This window comes from Microcaecilia unicolor, chromosome 4 (genome assembly GCF_901765095.1).
Source record: "Microcaecilia unicolor chromosome 4, aMicUni1.1, whole genome shotgun sequence".
In the NCBI taxonomy this organism is placed as follows: Eukaryota; Metazoa; Chordata; class Amphibia; order Gymnophiona; family Siphonopidae; genus Microcaecilia; species Microcaecilia unicolor.
In genome coordinates, this window is record NC_044034.1 from 228933017 (window position 1) to 228953229 (window position 20213).

Consider the following 20213-nt stretch of genomic DNA (forward strand, 5'->3'; position numbering starts at 1 on the left):
GATGTATTCCTGCAGATATGTGCCAAATGGGGCAAGCCAGTGATAGATCTTATGGCGACCAGTTCCAATGCCAAAGTCCCGTGCTTCTTCAGCAGACGGAGGGATCCTCGCTCTGCCGGGTTGGATGCCTTGGCTCAACCCTGGCCCCTGGGCTTGTTGTATGTCTACCCTCCGTGGCCCTTGTTAGGGCGAGTGCTCCTGTGGATTCGGCTGCATCCAGGAGAAGTGGTACTCATCGCCCCGGATTGGCCCAGGAGGCCTTGGTATGTGGACCTCCGACAGATGCTGTTGGAGGCTCCCTTTTCCGTTACCTCTGGTTCCGCACCTGTTGTCACAGGGTCCAGTGGCCATGGAGGACGCCTGCCACTTTGGTCTTATGGCATGGCGATTGAGAGGGTGCAATTGAGAGATAAAGGCTACTCAAATAAGGTGAACTCTGCTACTTCTGCTCCGTGGAAGGCGTCCAGTGGGGTTCCACAGGGCTCCCCCCTTTCACCTACTTTATTTAATGTTATGATGATGCCTTTAGCCTCAGCTCTTGCAAAATTTGACCTCAACCCTTTCATCTATGCTGATGATATTACAATCTACATCCCCTTTCGCACCACTGTATCAGAAATTGCTAACCTTATTGATGCCTGCTTCTCCGCCATAGAGCATTGGGCTAAGGTATTCCGTTTCAAACTAAACAAGGATAAAACACAGTGTCTCGTACTTTCATCCAACCACACCCAAGTACTTGACACCATGCTTCCAGTAAGGGGTTTTGCTCTTCCGATTGCCAACAGCCTGCGGCTTTTAGGAGTGCACCTGGACACACACCTCCAGTTGGTCAATCAAGTGCACTTGGTCTCCAAAAAAATGTTTCACGCCATGTGGAGGCTCCGGTGCGTACGATACTTCCTCACTAGAGATTTGTTTCGTACCCTTGTCCACTGGCTTGTCCTCTCCCACTTGAATTATTGTAGCGGAATTTATGCGGGCTGCCAGGTCTCGCTGATGAAAAAGTTCCAAACAGTTCAGAACACTGCTGCGAGACTCATCCTAGGAGAACGACGCTTTGTGCATGCTGAACCCTTGCGCTTCAAACTTCATTGGCTGCCTGTACAGGAGCGCATTGCCTTTAAGCTCTGCTCCTTAACCCATAAAATCATCTATGGGGTTGCTCCGGATTACACGCGCCCCTTGATCGACCTCCCGCCCAGGAATGCCAATCCCTCTGCCCGATCCTATCTCCAACTGCACTTTCCGAACTGTAAGGGAGTCAAGTACAAGAAGATTTTTGCCTCGTCCTTCCGCTACTGTAGTCCTAAACATTGGAATGCTCTCCGCAACACCTTAAACCTCAAGCGGATCACACCCTCTTCAAGAAGTTGTTGAAGACCTACTTCTTTGCCAGGACTTACTCCCCACTTGTCACTGCTGATTGATACACCCTCCTGACCCTTGCCCTATTTAGTTTCAAACTGTTAGATCCTGTTGCCCTGTCTCCTCCTTCTATACTTCTCTAAGTTGCCTACTTTGTAATTTTACTTAACTTTCTGTAAGCCACATTGTGCCTGCATGAGTGGGAAAATGTGAGATATAAGCGTACAATAAATAAAAATAAATAAATAAACCCGAGCCCTTTTATTTGCTGATGATATCATATTGACTTTAACTAACCCGGAGGTTTCTTTCTCTGCGCTGTCGTCCACATTACAGCATTATGAGCAATTGTCGGGATTTAGGATTAATATGGAAAAATTGGAGGCTTTGAATATTACTTTACCCGCAACTCTGGTAGAACAGCTGAAAACGAAATACCCATTCCGTTGGGCGACGCATTCTATAAAGTATTTAGGAATATATTTGACGCGAGTATTCTCTGATCTTTATGATGCAAATTTTCCAGGAAAATTGCGTGAGCTCTTTTCTGAATTAGGCACAGGAGCTGCTGGATCCTAGAGGACTTCTGGAACAGGTGAGGGGCACACCAGGCAACGTAAGTTTGTTTTTTTTTTTTAATTATTTTAATACAACTGGTTTTTATTATGTATCAGCCATGCTTCATATAGTTCATTTTCACTAGCAGTGCAATCTATTTGTCTGTTCTACTTTTTGTACAAATTACTTTATACTACACTCTCTATTTTGGCTTATTCTTTGGTTTGCAGTTGAATATATATATATATTTGCTTTTAAGTTGCATGCTTTTAATATTCTGGAATTAAGCTTATTTATTTATAAAGATATTTGTATTTGTCTACTGATTGATTTTTTTAAAATTAATATTCATGTTCTATTCAGTAGGACTCGACGCAGGCACTGCACTAAAACACAGCTATGTTGGGCCAGTCATTAATAAATAGTTCATATTTGAACCTGTGGTTTCGCCTCCATTTTTGGCCACTTCTGCTGTTTGTTTCTCATGTATAGTCTACAGGGATTTTTTTTACTTGTTTTGTTACTGATACTCCTAGCCAACAGAATTATTGTTTGATCATATTTTAATAAACAAAAATCGGCATCTATGAGGCATATTTTCAAAGCACTTAGCCTTCCAAAGTTCCATAGGTTTCTATGGAACTTTGGAAGGCTAAGTGCTTTGAAAATATGCCTCAATGTGTCTTTATAAAATTGTAGCGCAAATTCAGCAGCAAAAAGTATGACATTACACCTGCTTGAGAACAGGTATAAATGCTATCAGGTAGAGATGTGCATAGATTAGTGTATTTTATAATCAACATGCATACTTCATGACTGCACCCATGCTCCAACCAGATCATGCTCCTAGCAATACCTACAGTAAACATTTACATTTTCATGATAATGGACATACTTTACCGCTATATATTGCCATGTACAGACTAAAATTACTCTTTATAATTACCCCCTAATGGATTAGAAGATAAGTACACGGATATGGCTATGTTCTACAGAAATCATGCTAATTCAGAAGTATCAAGTTGACCACTCATCATCTGGCTCAGGTAGGGATTTTTTTTTTTTGCTATTACAGAACTGGCTATAAAGATATTGGACTCAATGTTCAGCATGCAGCAATCAGAAAAAGGTTTGAATATGTGGAAATCCACAGAAATTTAAAGGGTATAAAGTAAGTATTTTGGTGAGGGGGGGGGGGGGGGGGGGAGGTAACATCAGCCGTTTCCACTAAACTAATTGTGCAGATTAGCCAATTGCCCAAGAGAGAATATTCTGTTTTAACTGCACTTGTTAAGGGATATATAATTGGAATTGAAGGGATTACTCTTAAATTTAAGGGAAAGCCAATATTTATTTGGGAGATCATTGTATGTAGATATATATACATACATACATACAAATACCTCCAGTTCCGTTGCCATGAAATAATATAGAATACTAGGGGGACATGATGTAATATAAAATACTATTTGAGATTTGTTGGAAGTTGAGGTATTAAGATACACCACTTGAAAGAATTTATGTGTAATAACATTTAGGGGTATGTTAGCATTGCTAACGCACCTTTAAAGTTAAGGTGCGTTAAACGCTAACACACCTATACATTTCTATGGGCGCATTAATCATCAATGCGCGATAACAACTCTAACGCGCCTATAGAGCAGCTTAGTAAACAGAGGCGTCAATGTTTTCTAGGAATGAGAAAGAAATTTACCTCTATACTCAAAAGAAAATAATCTCAATCACTAATTCAAAATTAGAGACCTGAAGGGAGAATCACTAGAACATTTCTAAAACAGATTAGGGTGTAGATGTCAAAACCGTTTCTGGATTCCAAGAAAGAACTTAAGTGTAAAGGATAAAAAATATATATATTTCACAGAATTCAGTTTCACTACACACTTACATGGAAAATTCAACCAAAAAAGCCCACCTAACTGAAAAACAGAATGGAGCTATATTGAGCAGGGACTGTCTCTCTGTGTCAGGTGTTCAGCGCTGCGTGCGTCTGGTAGCACTATACAAATGTTAATAATAATAATAACTTAAGAAAACTTTGACGCCGCTTTTGAGTTGCTTTAGATACATCAGGAAATATTCTAATGTTATAACTTAAAAAGGTCTCATGTCTATGTCGGAAAATTTGTTTTAATATCCAATTTATTTATTTATTTATTGCATTTGTATCCCACATTTTCCCACCTATTTGCGGGCTCAGTGTGGCTTACAATAAATCCTATCTGGTTGTAACACAAAAGTCGCAATAAGCGTTGCAGGTTTTAAACCCAGATTGTCTTCTTCTAATACTTGTGTAAGATTTAAAGTTTCAAAAACAGCCTCAGTTCCTTCAATTACAGGTTGATCAAACATACTTTTTTTTTATAAGGCTGTAAATAGTAAATTTTTGAAACTGGTGGACAAGCTTGTTCTGGTATTTTTAGGATTTCAAACATATACCTTTTAAAAGTCATTAGAGGTGTGACAGATTCCTGTCTTGGAAAATTTATTAATCGCAGATTTTTTATCTCTGCTGGTTCTCCAAGTTTTCAATTTTGTTCTGCAACCACTTATTTCCCTCTGGAATTCTGGACTACGATAGGATGACTATATATTTAATTTTCTTCTAATAATTTGTAAATGGAAAAAATATTGTGATTATACTCTTCCTTTATTTCTGTACAAGAAGTATTCTTGGAATTGTAATATAAAATTTTCAATTAAAAAAAAAAAAAGAAAGAAATGTACCTCACTAGAAAGAGGTAAAGAAAATTCAAAGAAGTCCCAGGAGAAATGGAATTTGCATTCATTCACTACAAATCTGTATTGCATCTAAGGTTTTTAACCTGTTCTCTGTTCAGTTTTGGTTTGTTTGTTTTTTTTTTGTTATCCACTGTTCAAGCACATTGCAGTCTGCAAGGGTTTTCAATTTTATTTTTGGATTTAATTTTTAAATCAAAAGGCCTTTGAAAGATTATTTTTTTTTTTTGGGGGGGGGGGGGGGTGAGTGACTGATCATTTGTGTTTGTATGTATTTGTGGAAGCATATAGTGATGGAGCTCCTATATCTGTGATTCAGACTATAGTCATGTCTTGTCTGATATTGTCTATAATATGAGTCCTCATATTAATGAAAAAAATGAGGGTTTCTGGCAAGCTTGCAAAACTGAATATTCACATTGTGGATGATCATTTCTGGTGATATTTAGTGCTATAGGTTTCATGCTTATTTGGGTTAAAACTTAAATGTTTTCTGAATGAGGAAATTTTATACTTTATTGGGTTTTGAATTTGTCATATTTGTATGAATAGCATCAGGTAGAAATCTATATATATCATTTAATTTGTTCATGGCATTGCTTCAGATTTCAGTTTATAAGCAATAACTGTATGCTATTAAAGGTTAAATTTATTTTAATTGTTTCTCTCTTGATAAAATGTCTTATTTCTTTGGAAGAAGTAATTACTTTTAAGTGTTTTATTTAAAACAAATTTGGAATAAGAGTAAACAGAAACAGACAATTTTGGAACAAGCTTTCCATATTATTGAGTTATGAGTAGTCAACTTCTATGCAAATTGGAATTTGTTTAACAAATTGATAGCTGCCTGCTGTGCACCGCCTTGGGTGAATCTCTTCATGGGGATGGTTTATAAATCCCAATAAATAATTCAGTCTGGCCAGTGAAACAAAAAAAGTCAGATAGGAGCTGGCATATGACAGTAAATTATAAAAACTGAACCAGTACACTCCTCCTTTGACTGCTGTTGTACTAGATGTAATTACGTTGACAGAATAGATTTAAACACATGGGGGAAATGGTATGCACTAATTGATTTTGCTATTTGTATAGATGAAGTGTGTTTGCCTGCCCAAATGTCATGAATCAGGGAGAGAATGAAGAAGAAGTTCATACAGAATTAGGAAAACTGATTGAAATAATGAAAACCATGGTTGGGAAATTAACCCCAATATAATACAAGTTCCTGCTCATTTCATGGACTATCTGGATACTGTGTGGAATAAGGGGCAGAGGGAAAGCACTGAAAAAGCCAAGCAAAACATTTAAAATGTTGATATTTCCACCACAAAGAAAACAGTGCAAAAATGTGTTGGGCTGTTTGGATTTTAGAGAAAGCACATTCCATATTTATCACAGATTCTGTGCCCCTTGTATAGCGGTACCCAGAAAAAGTCTCAGTCTATCTAGACTGGGGAACAAATGGCTGCTTCTTGAGCTGCACAGGAAGCTATGCAACAGGCTCTTAATTTGTGGCCACTCAGAGCTGAATCTGTTGAATTGCAAGTAGGAGCTTCTAGCACCCATGCAGATTGAAACTTATGGCAATTGACGCAGGAGAAGTGTGTTCCATTGGGGTTCTGGACAAGATGCCTGCCTGATGCAGCAGAGAAGTATACCCTTTTTGAACAACAGCTGTTGGCTTGTTACTGGGCTCTGACAGACCTTTCTTCAGAGGCATATAAGCATGCCTGGTCCACTGATGGGTCAGCCAAAATTGTTATCGACTGTGGAGGTCTATGGCTTTCAATCCTACAACCCAACAATTGTTAAGTCAATCTGGTCAGGGAAACAGTATGCAGAGCTGTATGCAGCTTATTTGGCCATTTCCAGTGATACATCCAAAGTCCATTTATATACAGATTGGTTTGGCAGTCCAGGGAATTAATGTACTTGGTGGTGTAATAGACATGGATTATTAAGGGGAAATTAAAATTGTTCTGATTAATCTGGGGAGAAGCCATGTGGATATATTGTTCAGATTATTATGAAAACTACAGAACCACAGGTTTTCTCAGATCGAGGTGACTGTGGACTGGGTTCAACTGGCATGACTGATGGCGCAAAGATATGGATCAGAAATCCTGATAATCAAAATCCAACACCAGCTGAAATACTTACAGCTGGAGCAGATAATACAATCCTGGTAATTCAACCAGGAAGGGATAAGTGAATATGTATTAATAAGAACAGATATAGGGGATACGTGAATATGTATAAATATGTATAAATAAGAGTTCAGACATTGCTCTGACTTGTTTTAAGAATATTTGCTGAACACCCTCTGGCTGTTTACCAATCCCAGATGCTGTGTGTGAAGATTACAGCATACACAGTATGGATTTGGAGAAGTGAAACTCAACCGAGGAAGCAAGGTGATTTTTTTTTTTGCAAAGCAAACAAGTCATGTGTTGTGGCTAATCTTATGTGTAGCCACTATGACTGACCTTTAAAATATAGCACAAATTATTAATTTGCAGGCTCACTGATACGCTACAATTTCGGATACTCAAAATTTAAATGTACAATTAATGGATACATTTATGTCAATTTCATGTTACTCCATGGACTAATATTTAAATGGGTGAAAATGGTTTAAAACTTTTTGATTAAACTGTTTGCTCTATATAAAGGCTGTATACAAACACAGAGAGTATGATTAGACTTAATGACTCACAATTACCATGTATGGCGGATATCATTTCACAAATGGATGCCCAAATGGATGTAAGGTAATTATCAAAAACCATGCCTAATATTTTCAATGTAGTCTCCAGAGGAAAATGTTATACAATCAGCATTTAAAACATCCTCACTAATAGGATTAAAAGGGGAGCTAAACATCTAACACTTAGTTTTCTCCTTATTTAGCTTTAACTTACAGGTTGCTGCCCAATCTTCTAATATTTCTAGATCCTTCTTAATATGGGAGTCTACACCCAAAAGCTCTCCCTCAAAAAGGGATAAACATTTTAATATCATTCAAAAAGATTAACAATTGAAAATTGAGTCTAGAAAGCCTTCAAACTAGTGGAACCATTATCAGATCGAACAACATTGAAGATATAGGGGACCCTTGAGGGACACCACAACTTGGGAGCCACTTATTAGATAATAAAACCACTCCAAAACTAATAGTTTATATTTTTGTATTATATTAGTATATATGTTTTGTGTGCTAAACATATTGCTTGTAAAATCATTACGCATTATAATGAGGAAAAGCGATATGTTTGACTTGTTTTATATGATATTGATGTCTGTTTGTGTATTTTATGTATAGATTGCACAACTCCTGGCGCAGGCACTGTAGCTCCAAAACACAGGTCCATGTTGAGTCCACTTGCATTCTTTGTTGTATGTAGCATCTTGGCACAGTTGATGCCACCAATCAAACTCATATAACGCCTACTTCCAAGTGTGATGTTTGGTGTTTTTTGGAAGGCGAACCCTACTCTTTTCTGTTGTGCTTTTATCCATAGGATTGCTTTGTCCTACTTTGTGTGCTGCAGTAATTTTTTCTGTCACCAGTAAATAGGTTATAAACGTTCTGCAGTAGAGGAATCTTACTTACTATATCTGTACGACTGCAGTTATTATTTTTCTGTATTGATGTATTATTTCTGCCCTGCATGGTACTAAGTAAACCAAAATCATAAAGTTATGTAATCTATTTTTATCCAAGTATCTAATGAATGCTAAAATTAGGACGTTATAATGCCTTTGTATCGCTCCATGGTGCGACCAAACCTCAAATACTGTGTGCAATTCTGGTCTCCGCATCTCAAAAAAGATATAGTGGAATTAGAAAAGGTACAGAGAAGGACAAAGAAAATGAAAAAGGGGATGGGACAGCTTCCCTAAGAAGAAAGGCTAAAGCAACTAGGGCTCTTCAGCTTGAAGAAAAGACAGCTGAGGGGAGATATGATAGATGTCTATAAAATAATGAGTGGAGTGGAACAGATAAACATGAATCGCTTGTTTATGCTTTCCAAAAATACTAGGACTGGGGGTATGCAATTAAGCTACAAAGTTGTAAATTTAAAACAAATCAGATAAAATATTTCTTCACTCAACATGTAATTAAACTCTGGAATCTGTTGCCAGAGAATGTATTAAAAGCAGTTAGCTCAGCAGGGTTTAAAAAGTTTTGCATAGCTTAGTAAAAGAAAAGTCCATAAGCCATTATTAAAATGGACTTAAGGAAAATCCACTGCTTATTTCTAGGATAAGCAGCATAAAATGTATTGTACTGTTTTGGGATCCCGCCAGGTAATTGTAACATGAATTAGCCACTGTTGGAAACAGGATGCTGGGCTTGATGGACCTTTGGTCTGTCCCAGTATGGCAATACTTATGTTCTTAAAACCGATCAGTAGATTTGTATTTCTAGATAAACCTGCTTTATTACCTGCATCTGTTGTGTCGTTCATACAAGAATAAACAGAGCACTGGAAATCTCCAAGGGCAACTCCCACATCAGCTCCTGAAGGGATACTGAACCACTCACAAGATGTACTGCCTGCAGTGCTCCCAGGTTTGGCTATCTCAGGGAGCAAGGATATAGGAAAGCCAGATTCTTTCAAACTAAAACAATATTAGAAACATCAATTCATAAATTTATAATACTGGAGACATGAGAAGTGTTTCAGGGATATACATTTAAAAAAGAAAATCAGACATTATCCTGGTTAAATATTAATAGTGGCTCATTAAACCTAATTCTCAATTTGGGCCCATGAGATATTGGGTTCATACACTGATAGGTCATAAGAGAAATGCAGGGGATGGGAATCATGTATATAGTTTTATATGGTAACTAGTAAAAAAGGCCAGTTTCTGTAGGGAAGGAAACGGGCCCTAGGCAGGCAATTCCTCCTCCCCCCCCCCCCCCCCCCCGCGCGCTACGGCCCCCTCGTCCCCCCGAAAACCGCCCCCCGCCGCCGTTGTGTACTACCTGTGCTGACGGAGGACCCAAACCCCCCACAGCCGAAGTGTTGTTGTGCCTTTCGCGTTCCTTCCTCATCTTCTCTGGAAGTTCCTCTGCGTGAGGAACTTCCAGAGAAGATGAGGAAGGAACGCGAAGGGCACAACAACACTTCAGCTGTCAGGGGTTTGGGTCCTCCGTCAGAACAGGTAATACACAACGGCGGCGGGGGGCGGTTTTCAGCGGTCCTGGGGGAGCCACAGGTTCACGGGGGGGGGGGGGGGGGGTCGAGGGGGCCATAGCATGGGGGGTGACAGATGATTCCGAAGCAGGGGGAGGAGTACCTCCCCTTGCCTTGGAATCAGCTGTCATGACGTCAGTGCGTGTCTGCCTAGCAGACCACCTCCAGCCTAGGGAGCCACGGTCCCAGGCACAGAACGTTGGAGGTGAGAATTATTATATAGGATATGTGTGTGAATCTATCTGATGTGAACAAATTGCTGTAGGACAGGATGTTTTGGTTTTATCTACCATCATTTGCTATGTTATTGTGATCCACTAAGACCTTGGTCTTCATATCCAGTTCAAGAGCTGCCAACAGGTCAGTTTTTCAGGATATCCCTAATGAATATGAATGTAAAAGATCTGCATGCCTACTAGCCTGATTGCAATGTAAATGTTACATGCATATTCATCAGGGATATCCTGAAAACCCGAGGTGTTGGCAGCCCTTGAGGACTGAGAGAAGACCAAGGTACTAAAGCATTTTCCTATTCTTGAACAATACACATTCTTTTATGTTTCAATAATTAAAAGCAAAGTTAGGGAAGATAATTTTCAGAGGAATTCAGAACCCTGTCATCACAAAGTTTAAATCATTATTTACTTAAGTATCAGAATCACCAACACCCAACATTCCTGGCCTCCAGTCAACCTCTTTCTCTAAATTCATCCAAATCTCTATAATAATTCTCTCTCAAGTTTGGAGTTAAAAATATTTGACAATTTTAGGATATTTCTTCCCGCTGTAGTATTCCTTTTTTTGAGTCCATGCTGCTCCAGTCACCTGAGATTTGCCATTTCTCATAGAGAGTAAATGCTACTTTTTCTGGTCTAAGATCGAGATGTGCAACAGCATGAAGTACTGCATACTATGGAATCACAACAAGAATGCTGCATATCTCGGTACTGATGTCTCATTGGGAGTAATTGAGTGGAGGAGCAGTCTAATAGTTCCTGGAGAACTGGGCTCAATTTTCGCTGAAGTTCTTTGTGACCCTGTGTGAGTCACCCTCCATTGCCCCAGGTACAAAAACTTAGATTGTGAGCCTACTAGGGACACAGAAAGTACCTGCATATAATATATACAATGCTGCTAATGTCCAGTGACGCTACAAAAATGATTAATAGTGGTAATAGTAGGTCATTTTCATTTGATTGCTTAAAGTTAGCGCATATCATCCAAGCACCTAAGTGCAAATTTTTTAACAGCAATTGTACATGCAATTGCCGTTATAGAAGACTAGTGTAAGCCTGCTGTTACATGCCCAACTTTAGGTGCGAGCACGTACGCTACCTCAATGGTTGCTTTAAATACACGTACCATGAAAGGCTACAGAGGAAATTGGAGGGTCATGGGATAGGAGGAAATGTCCTATTGTGGATTAAAAACTGGCTGAAGGATAGGAAACAGAGAGTGGGGTTACATGGGCAGTATTCACAATGGAGAAGGGTAGTTAGTGGGGTTCCTCAGGGGTCTGTGCTAGGACCGCTGCTTTTTAATATATTTATAAATGATTTAGAGATGGGAGTAACTAGCGAGGTAATTAAATTTGCTGATGACACAAAGTTATTCAAAGTCGTTAACTCGTGACAGGATTGTGAAAAATTACAGAAGGACCTTACGAGACTGGAAGACTGGGTGGCTAAATGGCAGATGACGTTTAATGTGAGCAAGTGCAAGGTGATGCATGTGGGAAAAAAGAACCCGAATTATAGCTACGTCATGCAAGGTTCCACGTTAGGAGTTACGGACCAAGAAAGGGATCTGGGTGTCGTTGTCAATAATACACTAAAACCTTCTGCTCAGTGTGCTGTTGCGGCTAGGAAAGCGAATAAAATGTTGGGTATTATTAGGAAAGGTATGGAAAACAGTTGTGAGGATGTTATAATGCCGTTGTATCGCTCCATTGTGCGACCGCACCTTGAGTATTGTGTTCAATTCTGGTCGCCGCATCTCAAGAAAGATATAGTGGAATTGGAATAGGTGCAGCGAAGGGCGACTAAAATGATAGCGGGGATGGGACGACTTCCCTATGAAGAAAGACTAAGGAGGCTACGGCTTTTCAGCTTGGAGAAGAGACGGCTGAGGGGAGACATGATAGAGGTATATAAAATAATGAGTGGCGTGGAACAGGTGGATGTGAAGCTTCTGTTCACGCTTTCCAACAATACTAGGACTAGGGGGCATGCGATGAAACTACAGTGTAGTAAATTTAAAACAAATCAGAGAAAAATTTTCTTACCCAACGTATAATTAAACTCTGGAATTCGTTGCCGGACAACGTGGTGAAGGTGGTTAGCTTAGTAGAGTTTAAAAAGGGGTTAGACGGTTTCCTAAAGAACAAGTCCATAAACCACTACTAAATTGACTTGGGAAAAATCCAAAATTCCAGGAATAACAAATATAGAATGTTTGTACGTTTGGGAAGCTCGCCAGGTGCCCTTGGCCTGTATTGGCCACTGTCGTGGACAGGATGCTGGGCTCGATGGACCCTTGGTCTTTTAGATGTACAAGTAACAGTATGAGCTGTTAATTTTGATTCCGTAATCTAATACAACACAGCTTGAAAAACAGCAAATTCCACTCCTAAAGGGTTGAAACAAGTAGACATATAACACTAAAAAACGTGGGAATTACCCTCAGAAACCAAGGTATTAGCCAAGGTCTGACTCACAGGACCCCGATATCTATATAAGATTTTGGTGTCCGTGGTCTGATCTCTTTCATATTTTTACCCTATGAAAGAGACCCTTAGTCTTTTCCCAGTGTGGCATTACTTATGTACTTATGTAACTGTTGTGTACTCTTTATAAAATAATGCTTAGCAGCAATCTTTTCTGGCATCCATTTCTCAGAGCGATTTATAGACTTTCCCCCTAAGCTTCAAGGGGGATTGTGTCAAGAGTCAAAATTCCACAGCTTAACTGAGATTTCAGTCTTAACGGGAAAAGGTTTATTCTCAAAATCTGATATATATGTTCTGTATTGCAACTCACATGTCAGCATTCCAGCATTTGCTTCTGCAGTTAAAATATCCCCAGCTGGCTGCATTCTGCACAGACATCCGGGGCTGTTTCAGGCCACACAACATGGCAACCACATAGTCTTGTATGGTGCCTGCTGCACTGTACTGTTTGAGGAAATCTGGGCTGCATCAAAAGGAGAGTGAAAAGATCATTCATGAAGAAAACCAACCAGCAGTTTTCTCTCTCTGGATAATTCTTCAAAAACGTGTCCCTGGAAGGCTATTATTTTCCATATAATTTTGATCACAAGCTTGCATAACTAAAAATCTGATTAGCTATTGTTGTCTTGGTAAAAGATGTGATTTGAGGATGCACCACACGATGAGCTCATATCAAATTTGCTGGCAGATCCTTTGGGTTTCAAGTTCAGTCAGAACCAATGCTGGAATCTGGTGCCATGATCCTTTATTCACAAATACCTATGGATATTTTGCCTATTTTATACCTTCTGTTCTCCAATTTACTTAATCCAGCGACAGTCCTCAGCCACAAACCATGCACCAGAGCTCCAGCCAGACCCAGCAACCACTGTGAACCTCTCTACACGATCCCCTGCCCTGGCCATCCTAGAAAACAAAAGACCTAAACTGGGAATTTAGTGTTCTCCACATGATTATGCAAACATGATCAACTAACATAACTATTCTTTAAACACGTTAACCTCCTCAGGTATAAGACATGTTGCTACTTGAATTTATTTTTCTTTCATTGTCATAGTTCTATTTTGTCCATATACTTCAAAGAAATATCATATGAACTTATATTAAGTCATATGTGAAGTCAAGCAAATATTTTTTACATTACGGACAGAGGTGTGCTGGAGCCGGCTCGCTCCGGCTCACAAGAGCCGCTTGTTAAATTTTGACAGCTCTTGCGAACCAGTTGTTCTTGGGGGCGAGCCCTACAGGAGGTAAGCATGGCAGGAGGGCGCCATCACAGGCTATGCTTACCTCCCCTCCCAAACATGTCCAACGATGTCCTTCACCCCCACCCTCCCCTCCATCAGTTTGTATTACCTCCGTCGAAGCGTCGTGTTATTTAAAGCCCTGCTACCCATCTCCAGCCTTCCCTGCTTGCTTCTGATGAGTCTGTGCCCTTAATCCCGCCTTCTGACATCATTTCCTTTTTCTGCAAAGGCGGGACTGAGGGAACGAACATCATCACGAAGCAAGCAGGGAGCAGGGGAAGGCTGGAGACAGGCAGCAGGGCTTTAAATAACGCGGCGCTTCGACGAAGGTAATACAAACTGACGGATGGGAGCGGGAGGAGAGGGTGGGGGCGAAGGAGAATCGCTGGACATGGATGGGAGCGGGAGGGCAGGGGAGGGAGGAGAATCGCTGGGCATGGATGGGTAGAGGGGGCAGGGGAGAGAATTGCTGGGCATGGATGGGGAGAGGGGGGCAGGGGAGAGAGGAGAGTTTCAGGACATGGATGGAGGGGAGGGCAAGAGAAATTCTGGACATGGATGGAGGGAAGGGAAGGGAGAGAGAAGAAATGCTGGACATGGAGGGAAGATAGAGGAAGGAGATTAGATGAAGGAAAAGGAAGTGAGGAGAGAAACTGCACATGGATGGAGAAAATAGGCAGAAGCTGGATCCACTGTACAGTCAAGTCTGCGGAGGACCAGAAATGAAGAAGAAAGGAGGAAAGAAAAGAAATAAATGGAAAGGAAGCCCTGGAAACGGAGTCAAGGGAACAGATAGAGAGCAGCAGAATCAGATACTGGGCCAGCATGATCAGAGAAACAAAGTCACCAGACAACAAAGGTAGAAAAAAATAATTTTATTTTCATTATAGTGTTTGGAATATGTCCACTTTGAGAATCAGGTGCTGAACATTAAAAGTTTATATTTATTTACTTATTTATGGCATTTTATCCCATATTAAACATGAATTAGATTGGAACCTTGGATCATTTAATTTTTTTTCCTGGAGAGAGTAATGCATTGCCCCCCCCCTCCCCCGGCTATAGCCAGCTCTGCAATTTTGGGGGGGCGCAGAGGTGGGTGGGGGGGGGGGGGGGCGCTGCGGTGGACCAGGGAGAGAGCCTGTTGTTAAAAATTTAGCAGCACACCACTGATTACGGATATGGCACATAGGAAGTAACAATGGAAAGGGAATTATACCTATTCTTCAAATACCAGTAGATTGTGGCACACCCAAACCCTGTAGCCAGGCACTGATGTGACCATGGTTGAGGAAGTGAAGCCAGGAACTCCCTGCTGCAGCGAGCATCTTCCCATGTAACCAGATGACTGACCTCTTTTGGTTCAAACATCTGGCCCATTCCACTCTGTATCCATTGGCAGGCTGGAATATTACATGGGAGAAACAGGACATTAAAATGAATTTGCTTAATATTTCTCAGTCACAAAACCTAAAATGCATTTGTGAAGGCAATGAATTTCATGTGTGTACAAAGCTTTTATATATATACTAGTAAAAGAGGCCCGTTACGTAGAGGAATGAAACGGGCGCTAGCAAGGTTCCATGCCCCCCTCCCTACCTCTGTCCCTCTCTGTCGTTCGAGTTCCAGGCCCTCCTCCCCTTTGAGTTGCAGGATCCCCCTCCCCTGCCCTTCGAGTTCCACGGCCCCCTCCTCTTCAAGTTGCAGGACGCCTCCCCCTTCAAGTTGCAGGATGCCCCCCTCCCTCCCTCCACTCCCCTCCCTCGAAGTGCAAGCAGGAACTGTCCTCCGGCAGCCCCTCGCCTTCCTGCGTGCCGGCTCTAATTTAAAAATTGTTACCTCGGGGTCCGGCGTCAGCATTGAAGGCGAGCAGCACTACAGACTGCCTTCCCATCTGTCTGAGCTCTGCCTCTGGTCCCGCCCTCATTTCCTGTATCCGGAAGGGCGGGACCAGAGGTAGACCTCAGACAGATGGGAAGGCAGTGTCTTCAATGCTGATGACGGACCCTGAGGTAACAATTTTTAAATTAGAGCCGGCACGCAGGAAGGCGAGGGGCTGCCGGAGGATAGGTCCTGCTTGCACTTCGAGGGAGGGAGGTGGGGGGGGGCGTGGAACTCGGAGAGTGGAAGGAGGGAGGGAGGGGGGGCGTCCTGCTATTTGAAGGGGGGGGGGGCATCCTGCAACTCGGAAGGAGAGGGCGGGGGGGGGGGGCCGGACAGCTGAACTAGGAGGGGATGGAGATGGTGGTGCGAACTTGTAGCACCCGTGCTTGAGACGCATCGCGGTTTCCCAGGCAACACGGTGACATCACCGGAAGGCTTCAGACATTATGAACCGGGCTTCAACTTCAGAACGTTGGAGGTGCAAATTATTATAGTAGATATAATCACCCTAGTGGTTAGGGTGGTGGACTTTGGTCCTGGGGAACTGAGTTCGATTCCCACTTCAGGCACAGGCAGCTCCTTGTGACTCTGGGCAAGTCACTTAACCCTCCATTGCCCCAGGTACAAATAAGAACCTGTATACAATATGTAAGCCACATTGAGCCTGCCATGAGTGGGAAAGCACGGGGTACAAATGTAATTAAAAAAAAATATATATATATATAGTTCTAGACAGCATATACTTACTATTTGTACCTTACTTTAACACCCCAAATACAAATTCTCACATGACTATATAAGGATTTATTTTTTAAAGGTTAAACAGTGGACAAGAGAAGGCAGTTTGATTGATTTCAAGAGTAAGTCAAACTGGATGACTCAAATGTTTGGGCTTCGGTGAAATGGTACATTTTAATCTTTTTCAAATGTTTTGAACAAATGTGTAGGCAAAGATGTTATTAAAGGTCTGATTCATTAAAACATGGAGAAAAGCCTTAATAAATCAAGTCCTCAATTGCTATGTTCCCTCCCCACTGCTAAAATTGATATATATTATCCATCTAATGAAAGGTTAATCAGAAAGCCATTTGAACACGTATGGTGTTCTCAATCATTCTGCTTTCATATCTTATGTCCATAATCAGCAGCACATGAGTGTACCTTGACTGGTTTGCCAAAACATGACTCCATGCATTTGTCCTGAGACTCCAATACATGTAACTTTTTGGAGATGCTGTCTGGGAAGTGCAGCAAGACACTCATTCAAAGCTCTTATTATTTTTCTGGCATCCTGCTCCCTACCCTAGAACCACAAAGTGCAAAAATTCTCAGGTTACAAACACATCATATGTAAAACTGCAGGGACTGCACAAAATGATAAATGTAACTCTTGCAAAGAAAAACCTACCTTCCTTTAAACTAGCGAAAGAAAACAGAGTAATTCTGGCAGATATGATTCCCTCATTTTGTAAGACTGGCAAGGACACAAACCGTGGACATTGTTGCATACGCTACCGAGCCACTGAACATGTAACTTGTTAATTTAGGGGTCAATATTCATTCAGCTCACAGCAGTTAGTGTTTAAGATGCTGACCATCGTGGGTTGAATTTATTTTACAAAACATGTATTCTGCACTCTCTCCAAATACTGGCGGGTCACAACACATAATAAATCTTTGGTTGTTCAAGCTGCTAGACTGTGGAAGGATATTGCTGCAATAGTTTCATTTTTCAACCCTATCTTTTATTTAGAAGGAGAGTCAAAGCATTTTTATTTAAGAAATATGTTTTATAGACCTGATGTTACTGTCTAACTGGTTCATATAATTTCCAGAGGATTGTTCTGGTCATGACCCGCTTAGAAATGAAATGAGGTAGTGGGATATACGGCAGTAAAAGAAAACTAACAATAAGAGAAAAAAAAATCTGGTATTATTCAATATCCGAGTATGCTACCAAATACACTATCAACAAACTTAACTGGAAAAGGCTTGTGCAAAAAAAACAAAAGAAAAACAAACAAAAAAAAAACTTTAAGTGATTTTTGAAAAGCTAGAATTAGCCCTGTATATTCAGTGCTGGGCCTGAATATTCAGGTCTTTTGTAAGTCACTGGAACTTATCCAGGTCTAGCTGGTATTCAGTGCAGGTACTCAAATAACAAACCAAGCATTAGTTAGGCTTGCATTTTATGTGATCCTACTTGTCCAGTTACTTATTTGGGTACAAGCTCTAAATATTAGCAGTGTCTGGATAACTTCTGGGTCTGACACTGAAGAGTGCTGCTGTGTTAAAAGCTAGTATTCAGTAGCACTCTCCAGATAACAGCAGTTAAATATTCCCGTGTGGACTGCACAGAATGATTAAACCAGGTAACAGCTTTTCCTGACTGGTTAAATTGCTCTGAATAGTGAAATAGACTCCTGTATGTGGTATACAACAAGATTCTCCATTATCTCCTATCATCTTTAACATCATCATGGCCCCGATTGGGAGGAAACTAGAATAAAATGGCTTCAACACCTTTATTTATACAGCTGATGTGACCATTTACATAACTTTTAATAACGATTCAAGTAGAATTTTGATTATTGTTAAAGGCAGGAATAGACCTGATGGAATCGTGGCCACCCACCTTCAAACTGAAACTAAAACGGGAAAAAATAAATTCCTAATCCTTACTGATCCATTCTATTCATACCTTGCCAACGAATTCGTTATAGATCAATGTAAGTTTCCATCAGAACGGAATATGAAAATTCTAGGTATTACAATCAGACACCTTTTTTTTTTTTTATCTGCAAGTAGCTTTAGTGATAAAGAAAGTATTTAAAACTTTATGGAGGTTGAAAAGAATTAGACCCTTTTCTCAAAGGAAATTTTCCGAAACTTAGCCCAAACCCTAGTACTATCCCAATTTGATTATTGTAATGCAGTGTATGCAGGATGCAAGGACAGAGTAAAAAAGAAACTACAAACTGCCCAAAGCACTGCCGCAAGACTTGTACGTAACGTCTCACAATTTAATAACGCATCACCACTCCTTTACTAGTTACTGTACATTGGCTTCCGATCAAAGCCTGTGTTGCATTCGAATTGTGTCTTTGTATTCCAAATTTTCTATGTGCTGACTATGTGCTCCCTTTGATTGACCTCCCTATGCACAATTCCATCCCTGGATCCAGAGAATTCCTTATTCTCCATCATCCTAATTGTAAAAAGATTGTTTACAGAACAGTCCTCTCTGCTGACTTCTATGAATGTACTAATTGGTGAAATCTTCTTCCAAGGGCTGATAGATCTGTGCACTTATGAAGGCTATTAGTTTTGATCATTGGGGGACTTCTGCAGGAGGATTGTGCCTGGACATGAACCCAAGGCACAATCCTCCTGCAGAAGTTGTTTGAGAGGTCCAGGCTGGAGGTCCCCTTATATAGTAGGGAAGCCCGCCCGGCGCATCCCATAATGCACCAGGCAGGGCATCTCCATTTTGGAGGAAGTGCCTGCAGGAGGAGGGGGTGCTACTCCATCCTCCTGCCTTAAGGTATGGGGGGGTTGGGGTTGGCTGGGGGGCGGGCTATAACTAGGGTCCTGCAGGACCACCAGTTTTTTTTGTATTGGGGTAGGGGGAGTCTGGAGGTCCACCTGACCTCCAGCCCCCCGTGTCAGCGTCCAGGGGAGAAACTAGGCCATCAAGGCAGGGAACCTTAGCGATGGGGGGTGGGGCCCAGGATCCACTGGACCCCAGGACTGATGGTGGCAACCCGGGCTGCCTGTCTTGGAGGGGGGGAAAGGAAGAGAGGAGCCTAAACCCCAACGCTAGCTCTGAGCTGGTGTAGGATTAAGGTGGTATTCTGCCTGTACGATCAGAGTGTAGTGCTCTGATCATACAGGCAGAATACCACAGAGCTCATTTAAGTATCATTTAAATGAGCTCTGCGGTATTCCTTGGTGTGTTCGCTGTTTACCGTGCAGATCCCTATGATCATTTTGCCTGGTAAATATGGGCGCTAATAGTGGCCTCTAGCACCCACATTTACTTTTGATCATCGGGGCATAAGTGAACTTCATAACAACCTAGAATTAAGCAAAATCTCCTTAGTAATTTCATTAGATCTCTTGGCCACCTTGGATTTCATTAACCTTAGGCATTGATGGGATTGTGCTCAATTGATTCACTTCATTTCTTTCCTACTGTACTTTTCAAGTTATTCAATCAACTTGTTGTTCAGGTTTCCTGCTGTGATGAGGTATGCCTCAAGGCTCAGTTCTTTATGTCAGACCTTTAGCGCTACTCATTCAGTCACTAGGTATCAGTGCCTACTCTTTCTTATGTGTATGATTTCCTTCTAGTATTCCACACAAGTGCCTGTAATATTGATTTACAACCTCTCAAACACTGTCTGCATCTAGTAGCAGATTAGTTGAAGGATCATCATTTTGTCCTAAAAGCAGAGGACAATG

At 41.1% G+C, this 20213-nt stretch overlaps 1 protein-coding gene across 1 annotated transcript in view; it reads right to left on the reverse strand.

Annotated features, from left to right (window-relative positions):
• The window catches only part of SHPK (sedoheptulokinase), a 99482-nt gene that overhangs the window by 70207 nt on the left and 9062 nt on the right, over positions 1–20213 (reverse strand). Inside the window, exons 2-5 of the mRNA XM_030199524.1 lie at positions 16911–17052; positions 15085–15268; positions 12929–13081; positions 9134–9309 (exon numbers count right to left, since the gene is read on the reverse strand). Coding sequence (XP_030055384.1) covers positions 9134–9309; positions 12929–13081; positions 15085–15268; positions 16911–17052 — 655 coding nt within the window. The remainder of the gene's footprint in view (positions 1–9133; positions 9310–12928; positions 13082–15084; positions 15269–16910; positions 17053–20213) is intronic.